Source organism: Camelina sativa, chromosome 20 (genome assembly GCF_000633955.1).
Source record: "Camelina sativa cultivar DH55 chromosome 20, Cs, whole genome shotgun sequence".
Lineage (NCBI taxonomy): Eukaryota > Viridiplantae > Streptophyta > Magnoliopsida > Brassicales > Brassicaceae > Camelina > Camelina sativa.
This window is the reverse complement of record NC_025704.1, coordinates 8,332,272-8,342,826: the sequence shown is the minus strand read 5'-3', so window position 1 is coordinate 8,342,826 and position 10,555 is coordinate 8,332,272. Positions and strand designations below refer to the sequence as shown.

Below are 10,555 nucleotides of genomic sequence, written 5' to 3'. Positions count from 1 at the left end.
CCATTGTTAATCAGCTTTTTTGTAATATAGCTCTTTGTTAGTTTTAAAATATCTAAAAAAAACAGATTGCTAAAAAGTTTGATTTATAAGTCCATAGAACCAATAGAGTCAACCCATAAGCCCAATAGAACCAATAGAGTCAAACACTAACAGATTACTAAAGCTATGATTTAAGAACAAAAAAACTCTATTTATTAATCATTTAGATGCAACACATGATTTAAAAACAATAACATACTCAAAAAGCAACCAAACTGTGAGATGATGCTTACTCAATTTCTTGAGATAATGAATTTGAGTAAATATAATGCTTATAAGGTCAACAAACAAGATATAATTCCTACCAAACAAGCATTTAGTTTAAGAAAATACAGATTACTAAAGCTATGATTTAAGAACAAAAAAAACTCTGCTTACGAAATTAAATCCAAACAAACAAGTAAAATCATTGTATATTTATGAAATAAGCTTACTCAACAAGCAAAGAAGAGACAAGCTAAGAAACATGAATTAAAAGACAATAAAACTATGTGTATGTTAAGATATAAACCTTTACCTTTTTAATCGAAATTGGAACAGTATTGATGATCTGATGATCACGCTCTAGTTCACCTTATCGTTCTTGTCTGTTAGGTTTAAAACAACAAAAAAGTGTTCAACAACTAGCTTATGCGATCTTGTTTCATCAGCCCTGGTCCACAATTTTTCCTTTAAAGTCAATATAATACTAAAAATAAAACAAACGAAGAGTTTCAACTTCATCATATTCACATTATTAAGTAAAATCATTGATTTTTTTTGTAAAAAACTTATATTTACACAAATCTTGACTCAAATCGATTTTTTAAATAATGACATAAGCTAATGAAACTAAGATATCATAATAATCAACATGCAAAAAAATCAAGAATTATATGTTCAAGATGCAAAACGGAACTAAACTTATATTTACACAAATCTGGGTTGAAATCAAGTTATAAAATTTAAATAATCTCAAGAAACTAATACATCAAAATAATCGACATGCAATAAAATAAAGAATTCTACATACCCAATTCATGAAGAGATGAACCGATGGTGAAGATGGAGATATGGTGAAGACGGAGAAAAGGTGAGATGGGGAGCCGGTGAGAGACGATGGTGAGAACCAGATACGGAATGAAACGGCGGACGGCGAAAGAAGGAGATATGGTGAAGACGGAGAGACGGTGAGATGGAGAGACGGTGAGAGACAATGGTGAGAACCAGATGACGGAGAGAGACGGCGGACGGCAAAATAAGGTTTTTTTTCGATTAAAATCTTTTTCTCCTTTACAAAATTTTTTGTATTCTCAATTGTAAGGTTATCGAGACCCAAATAAGTCTCACTCGATTTCAAAATAAGACCCAACAAAAGCAAAAAGTTTGTTCAAACTGTTTTCTTAATTTCAGTTAATAAAAATCAACAAATTAAATCTGAAAATATAATTAAGGGTATTATTGACTTTTTATTAACCCCTAAAACCTATTTGACCAAACTTTTCAAAAGAAAGTATAGATGGACAAAAATTGGGTAAAATATCCTTTTTTATATAATTTTCCCAAAAAAAATCACTTATTAGTTATTACCCATTAAAACCTAATTTCTCTCATTTGTTTTCTATCGTTACTAGGTTTGGACCCGCACATACGTGCGGATTAATTTCAAAAACTAAGTTTGTAATCAAATTGCAATATATAATGTATATACGGTTTATCTTTGTAAACCTATTTTTATTAGGGTTAAATATTCGGGTAACCCGTTCAGGTTGGGGTATTAATCGATCAGGTTGGGATTTCAAAAAATAGAATCTATTAGATATTTTTCGATATATGGATTCGGTTTGGTTGGAATACTATCGACTTCGGATTGGTTTGAGTTACAAATTTGAGAACCCGATTACTACCCAAACTACCTATAACCCGAAAAATATTTACAATTAATTAAATTTAAATAAATTTAGCTAAGTTTTAACTTATCTATAACAAATAATTTTAGATACTTTGATTTTTTTATATATTTAGATATAAAACTAATTAAAATATTCAAAATTATAATTATGGGTAATTGAATTATATTAATACTAAATATTATAAATATTTTTAAATATATTTATATATACGGATTTGATGGGTAGCCGAACGGATACCGGGTATTATCCGATCCTAACCCAAATCCACATGCATTAGAAAATAGAAACCAATAGGATCCGTACCTAACCCGAATCTGGTTTATCGGGTCAGCTTCCAGATTAGGTATTTGGGTATTGTTTCTATGCTCAAGCCTACTTTTTAGGATTGTTATTAACAATTTATAATCAAAACTGATACCAATTTAGTATTCGATTTATTTTTAATCGATGTAGACAAAAAGATAATTGGATTTGTTTTATTATGAACAAAGACAAATACATTTAAAAACAGTAAGAGAAAAGTGGTATGTCTATTTCTTGATAGAAAACTCGTCTAGTCTCATATATATTATGTTTTTCTAACTTATAACCATGATTTTAATAACAGTTTACTTATTTAAGATTGTATATTTTAATTTTGGAATATATATATATATATATATATATATATATATATATCAGCCCGTACGTTAGAACTGAGTGGTATCCTCGAAAGCATGAAGGAGAGAAAGGATGAGCGGAGTAAACTGAACTCATCTAGTAGGGTGGAGAAAGCGGGCCAATCATCGGGAGACTGCACCATCGCCAGTAGTTCAGCACAATCCGTCTCGAAAAACTGACAGTCAACGCCTGAGGCTAAAATGGAAGCCATCGCCCCAAAGCAAAGCTTGAAGCTCCGAATGAAGAGGTGAAGGTCCACGACGCTGACTCCGTGCTCCCAATAACAGCGTTACATCCTCACTATTGCAAAACCACCATCCTAAGCCTTCCAAAAGATCTGATGCCTTCCAAGATCCATTGATCTGACACCGGGGAACGGGGGTCTGATCCTCCAAGATAAAAGGATCAGACAAGGTCGAAAAGGAGGATCTTGCTTCCTCCCATAACAACTTATCAGTAGCCGCCTGGATCAGAACATCACCTGGTTCTGCCTCAAAACCCTAATAGATTTTTTTATTCCTATCTTTCCAAATAGACCAGACAATCCATGGTAGATGAAAACCAATATCTTTCCAAATCTATTTGTTACGGAAATCTATTTAAATTCTAACACTCAAAAGTGGTCTGATTTTTTTTTTGTTAATCTGGTTTGTTTTTTTTTCAAGAAAATATGCAAATGTCTCATATCTAACCAATATTTTCAAAAATTAATCCTGAAAATATTTGTTTATTTTACCTTAATAAATGAGAATTTGTTAAAAATACCTTTTTTGATATATCCCTTTTCAAAAATACTCTCTTTTTTTGCCATTTTTATTTTTGCCCTCCTTTAATTTTTAATGATCATTTTACCTTCGATGAAAAATGTTTTAATCAATAAAAAGAAAAACAAAATTTTTCCGCCAAAAAAATTTCCGACATATTTTCCCGCCAAAATGTTTTTGAAAAAAATTTCTCGCCAAAAAATTCGGACATCTTTTTTGGTGGGAAAATTTTTTCGAAAATTTTTTGGCGGGAAAATATGTCGGAAATTTTTTGGCGGGAAAATTTTATTTTCTTTTTATTGATTAAAATATTTTTTCATTTAAGGGTAAAATGGTCATTGAAAATTAATGGATGGCAAAAATAAAAATGTCCAAAAAAGAAGGTATTTTTAAAAAAGGATATATCAAAAAGAGTATTTTTAACAAATTCTCAACAATATTTTAGAATGTTCTGTTGGTGTGGTTACAAATAACTACTACCTCCCAAGCTTGTAACAGTAAAACTCTAATTTCTAAATGTAATCCGAGATGTTTCAAACCCGGTTCTAGTGTGTTGTTTCACCACCAATAAAAAGAAAATCATATATATAAAAAATAAATTAATATCTCATTGAGAAATGTGCACCCTCTCTTTAATCATATACTATATTATCACCACTTATTTTACAATACATAACTTGTTAAAACCAAATTTTACATCAATTTGTTTACATACATTATCCCGCATATAGTTTTATCATAAATAGTATTACCTAGTAAAGAAAATTACACACATAGATTTTATCATAAATAATATTACACACAAAGAGTCTTTTTTGAATAAACTGACACACAAAGAGTCTAATCATATTTTTGTCATAAATAATATTACATAATCATAGATTCTTATCATAAAACAAAGCGGGAATGAGAAGATTATTGGCTGCATCATAGGCTAACCCGATCCTCCTTACACAACAGAACGGGCAAATCCGATCCTCCTTTGCCCAAAGTCGAACGTCGTGTGGTATCGCCGGAGCCAAGGAAGTCCCAGAGTACTGCATGTGTCAAGTAAAAAAGAGTTAATAATCAACTTTAAAAAATAATGTTAATAAAGTTAAAGAATGTTAACTTACAAGCATGGTTCTTGTTCAGGTTCGAAAACTCTTGGTCTAAAGACTGTACTATATCTGTCTGGCACATCTTCATCTTCGCAGATGTACTACAAAATTTTCAAAGTATGATCATTAGTTAACAAGCAATTCCCAAATAAATAAGAAAGTAAAAAAAAGGCTACAGATTACACATACGTGTTGTGGGAGAAGGTTGAAAACGTGATTTTCATCACCACCACCGAAAGTGAATCGCACCTCACGAAAGTTATCTGATACAGCCAGCTCTTCGTTAGTAAGTAATGCTGTTTCATGAAGTGGAACCTGCAAAAGAAAATGATGGAATAAATCTTTAAAAAAAAAAAAAAAAAAATTTAAAAAAGGGAATATATATATTGAAAATACAGCTTACTTCTCGATCAAGGATTTGGCGGTTGATGGCATTAATTATTTCCTATATGTATGCAGCAAAAAAAAAAATTAAAAATGAGAAATATATACTAAGAAAAATATGAATGAATTAACCAAAAAAAAAGAAAAAGAAAAATATGAATGAAATTTTCAACCAATATACTTACGTATGGCCCGTAAATGTATTTAGAGCCGCTATCTATCTCGGCTTTGAACCACCAGAATTGTTCTGCAGCGTGAAGAAATAAAAATATAAAACTTTGGTTAATTTGCCAAAAGAAAATCATCTTTATGTAAAAAAATAATGATACATAGTTACCGTGCCCCGCAACACAAACAGTTTGCATATGGATGATCCACTTATACGCATCTTCGACGAGGCCATAGTATCTGATTCGGCCTAGGTATGCATTCCTATCAACACCTCCAAACATTATATGACTACCCTGGCTGCCTCTCAGATTAAATTCTCGCAAATAAAGGGAAAATACATTCCTTCGTAACAAACCCTGGTCCATCATCCTCAACCTAACATACAAATCAATTAACTATACATTATCAAACAACCAACCTATTTGTTTTAAAATATTAATTAATTACAACAAAATCAGAAAAAATAATTACCAAATAGGATTAGCACCGGCTCCATAACCAGGAGGGAGATGATTGGCTGGAGTGGGTAATCTTAGTCCCACAAATCCATCATGTGGAAGATCGATATAATAATCAGTTGGATTGACGTGGTTATAAACGACAAATTCTTGTGGGCCGACAACGACAACATGACCTGGACTTCCTAGACCAAAGACGTCCGTTCGCCTAGTTCCATGTAGCAAGACAGTACTATTCTCTTTAAATATTGCGCCTGGAGTTCCTGATACATAGCAAAAAAAAAAAAAAAATTGGAAAATTTCATAACATAAACAAAACAAAGAATTCATTAAGAAAAAAAGAAATCAATATCTGGATTTTCATCAAAGGTAGGTGCCAAATAATTATACTCTAAACCCATATCATCTGAGTCGACTCCGCCGATTGCTTCTGGAATCCAAATATCATGAATGCCTGTGTCGTAGGTGACATTAAACATTTGAAGACCAACCCCTAACCTACCAACATACGAACGGTTTTCATGGTTTGTTAGAGCTACTACAATTGGCCGTATTTGGTTCATAAGACCTACCACAAATCAAAGAGAGGGGAAAAAGATTTTGAGGAAATGGTTTGAGTTTTGGTGGTTTGAGTAAAACTTGAGGAAAGCCTTGGTCTCGTTATAAAGCCGCAGCAAGTTTATTATTACCCAACGTGTAAAAGTAAATAGTAAATGCTTCGTGACGGACGGTCTACGTAGTACGTACCCACGATGGCGTGTTTTATCAGCATGCATGTCTTCTTGTGACTTTTTTTTTCTCGTAAAAAGGTGTTACATCATCTAGCTCGAGAACCAAAGCGAATAAAAGGCAAAAAATATTATCAACGCTGTATCAATGGACGATGCCATAAACATTTTTGGGAGAGTTACTACACATGAGCTGATGAATGAAGTTTGCCAAAAAAAAAAAAAAAGAGCTGATGAATGAATAAATTAATTAAAATATAAGATATTTACGATTGTTTTTTCGTATATATTATATATATGATATCATCATCTCAAAACAGTCCACGAAGATAAGGTGGAAAAAATCAAGAATAAAATAAATAAAATTTTAATACCAGTTTAAAAGATATAGTAAATGTTTTAAGATTGTGAGCACAATTCAGAAAACAATATCTATTGTAACCTTCCTCCCCATTAAAATAGGAGTTCCTTATCCTGTTGAGGTTTACTTTGAGCTTTTCAACTGGAAACTATTTCAATAATATAAAGGCAAAATAATTATTTGGGTTAATTTTGTGAGAAAATCACCTACTTTACTTTAAAACCTTGAGAAGGAAAAAAAAGAAGGATTCGTCAGTGAATCAATAGTGGCAAGTTTCTTAACTTTTTCAAATGTCTTTTTGGCGTGATCTGTTTTACTTTGTTTCTAAATGATATTCAATAATCACCACGTTCTTCTATGTGATTTTAACAAATGATAAAGGAGATGTATCGATTATATGATTTAATCTATTATATTCAAATTATCAAAGAAAAAAAAGTGGCAAGATTCTTTACTGTTTGTACCTTTATCTTTCCTACAAATTAAATACCCAAAAGTGTAAAAGAAAATAGTAATTGCTTAGTGACAGTGTACGTACTACGTGCCCATGATGGTGTGTTTTTTACATCGTCTAGCTCGAGAGTCGAGGACCAAAACAAAAGTAAAAATCATCAACACTGTATCAATGGACGATGCCATAAACAAATTTGGGAGAGTTACTACACATGAGCTGATGAATGAATAATATTATTAAAATATTAAATATTGTACGTTTGTTTTTGTTTATTCTATTTATTAAATGATGATATCAAAACAGTCCACGAAGATGAGCTAGAAAAAATCAAGAATAAAATAAATAAATTTTAATACATGTTTAAAAGATGTACGTAGTAAATGATGATATCAAAACTTGTATCATCATTTAATAATGGTGAGGAAGGTTACAGTAGATATTTATTAAATGATGATATCAAAACTTGTATAATATCTACTGTAACCTTCCTCACCATAAAGATAGGTGTACCTTATTTTATTGAATTTTAATTTGAGATTTTAAACTGGAAACTACTTCAATAATATAAAGGCAAAATAATTATTTGGTGTTAATTTTGTGAGAAAATCACCTACTTTACGTTAACACACCAAAGATAATAATCCTAAAGCATCATCTAAAAGTGGGTGTTAAACTATAAACATACCAAGGGGATTTGGCCATATATATGCGACTGCGCTAATACATAGAATCAACACACATTCGCTAGCGTGTCATTTATTATTTTGCAACGGTAATTTGGCTCTTAATTATTGAATAACAAATAACTTTACTGAACAACGTTTTCGTTAATTTTTTTTGTTTTTGGGTCAAATTCTCTGATACAAGTCTTCTATCCATTCATCTTTCTGCTTTATATTTTTTGTTCTTTGTTTCGTGAACTAAACTACATATAACGGTTCCTAATCATGTTTTGTGAACTAAACTACATATAACGGTTCCTAATCATGTTTTGTGAGCTAAACTACATATAACGGTTCCTAATCATGTTTTGTAAACTAAACTACATATAACGGTTCCTAATCATGCATTTCTAACCATTTCTCTAAAACCCATAGATTCAAACTACACTTAAAAACACAAATTAAAAGGAGCTGTCAATAGATTATAGGATTTAGGAACATGACATAATAATATGTTAGTTATGTACCCATCTTTGAATTAAGAGAAACGTAAATACATTTTTATATTTCTACATAAATATGTAACATATAGAATATCTGTTAAAGTTTTTAAGTTTGTAGTAATATATGATGACATGTGTTTCTGAATGATATAAGACGTGAGGTTCAATGAACGAAGAATATTAGTTTCTGTTTTAAGTTATGAGAACTTTAGAAAGTTAATCGCCGACTATTCTTCGTCTTAACATTGTAAGATCCACAGCAGAAACGTTCTCATATGAAACTCATTTGCTGAAAATTTCGATGAACATCTGATCCAGTTATAATTTTTATCTGGACAGACAAAAATAAAGTAATAAATCATGGAAGCTCATCGCATCATAAGTTTGGGAAGGGTTTGCAATATGGTTCGATCAATAGAGCTAATTAGGAACATTGTGTCAAGAAATAACATTGAGAACAATGTATGTAGCTTAACAATTCAAAGGATATATGGAAGCTGTGATCAAGGGGAAGAACACAATCACATGTTATTTGTTCAAATATTCATAATTTTAAAATGAACTGAATTGTAATAAGTAAAGAACTAATCAGATTTTCTCAATTCTAGACATAAATATCTCAGTGTGACTAATATTTGTTTGTCATCACAATCAATTTGATTTACTATCTTTATTTTTGTACGAAATTTCAAATTATAAAAAAGTTTATTTTGATTGGTCGTTTTATATTTTCCTATCTATTTTACTAAGAGTTTTTTTTTGCTAGAGAGTAAATATCATAAATGAAAGATATGTGTAAAAAAATTTATAATATTCAAATTATCAAAGAAAAAAAAGGTGACAAGATTCTCTGTTGTTTGTACCTTTATCTTTCCTACAAATTAAATACCCAAACGTGTAAAAGAAAATAGTAGTAATTGCTTAGTGACAGTGTACGTACTACGTGCCCATGATGGTGTGTATTTTACATCGTCTAGCTCGAGAATCAAAGCAAAAATAAATATCATCAACACTGAATCAATGGACGATGCCATAAACAATTTTGGGAGAGTTACCACACATGAGATGATGAATGAATAAAATTATTAAAATTTAATATATTTACGTTTGTTTTTGTTTATTCTATTTATTAAATGATATCAAAACAGTTCACGAATATGAGCTGGAAAAAAACAAGAATAAAAAATAAAGTTTAGGAAATATGCTTTTTAAAAAGTGACACACATTCGCACGTGGCATTTATTATTTTGGAACGGTAATTTTGGTTATTGAATTACAAATAACTTTTTCTGATTAACGTTTTCGTTTTTTTTTTGTTTTTGGGTCAAAATTTTTCCGCTTCACAATCATTTTTGGGAGCGTTATGTGAACTAAACTATAAGGGCATCTCCATTAGTTAAACTTGGATGATGTCTACAAATTTTTTTATAGTTAATTTTAATAATATTTAACAGCAAGTGTCTTTAAAGTGTCAAAACAATGTCTTAAATATATTTTTGGAGACATTTTTATCATTTTTAAGACACTATAAAACTACTATTCATTAAATAACATTGAAATTGATTCTATAAAAAAAAAACTTAGACACTCAACAAAAAATGACCAATAGAGATGGTCTAATGGTCTTAATCATGTTTGCGTGAACCTGTACATTGTCGATATTTAATTACACAACTAAATCCATAGATTCAAGGGATTTTGGCAGAAAAAAAAAATTCTTCACTCCATTATCATACTAACTGTAACAGCCCACTCTAATTTAATAAATTAAGTTGTTTTGATATTGTATTAGTCTATATCCAACTTATCTTCATTTCCATTTTCATAATGAAGTTTCAAGTCATTTTCGTTCCAATTTGGAGATCTTTATTTTTTAACTCCAAAATGGAATAGGGTTAGAGTAAAACCCAACTTCAAAATAGAATTCCTCCAGTTTGAAGAAAAAATTAGACATATTACAAGCCCAATAAGGTTCACTAGAGCATCATTATCGTTATCCTTATCTTAAAATCTCTTAACACTTTATATATATATATATATATACTAGAAATAGGCTCGCGCGATGCGCGAGATATATTTAGTTTTATTTTTATTAGTTATGATAATATATCTCATATTGGAAAAAGTAATTTATGTAATTAAATCCCTCAAAATTCTGTTGTTTTGGATTTATTGTTTTATGATGAATTGTTAGGTTCTTAGGACATCTCCAATCCTACTCTATTTTAAAGTCAAAACTATATTATAGAGTAACATTTGCTCCAACCCTACTCTATATCTTACTATAAAATAGAGTAAATAATATGATTACTCTATATTTATTATTTAGAGTAACTCTATATTCATCTTTATTTTTTTATACTAATTCTATTTTAGAGT

The 10,555-nt window shown here is 30.3% G+C and overlaps 1 protein-coding gene across 1 annotated transcript; it reads right to left on the bottom strand.

The window, feature by feature from the left end:
• Positions 4,009-6,111, bottom strand: LOC104770013 (gastricsin-like). Its single transcript, XM_010494361.2, has 8 exons — positions 5,859-6,111; positions 5,482-5,731; positions 5,177-5,385; positions 5,025-5,086; positions 4,859-4,900; positions 4,645-4,770; positions 4,471-4,556; positions 4,009-4,392 (listed from the first exon to the last, which is right to left on the bottom strand). The coding sequence occupies exons 3-8, from the start codon at positions 5,376-5,378 to the stop codon at positions 4,305-4,307; spliced, it is 606 nt and encodes a 201-aa protein (XP_010492663.1). The 5' UTR covers positions 5,379-5,385; positions 5,482-5,731; positions 5,859-6,111; the 3' UTR covers positions 4,009-4,304.

Coding starts and splice junctions, on each gene's coding strand:
- LOC104770013 (XM_010494361.2), bottom strand. CDS start 5,378: ATGATGGACCAGGGTTTGTTACGAAGGAATGTATTTTCCCTTTATTTG. Junction 5,087..5,176: donor TGTTTGTGTTGCGGGGCACG/GTAACTATGTAT, acceptor TTCACGCTGCAG/AACAATTCTGGTGGTTCAAA. Junction 4,771..4,858: donor GCCAAATCCTTGATCGAGAA/GTAAGCTGTATT, acceptor TTTCTTTTGCAG/GTTCCACTTCATGAAACAGC.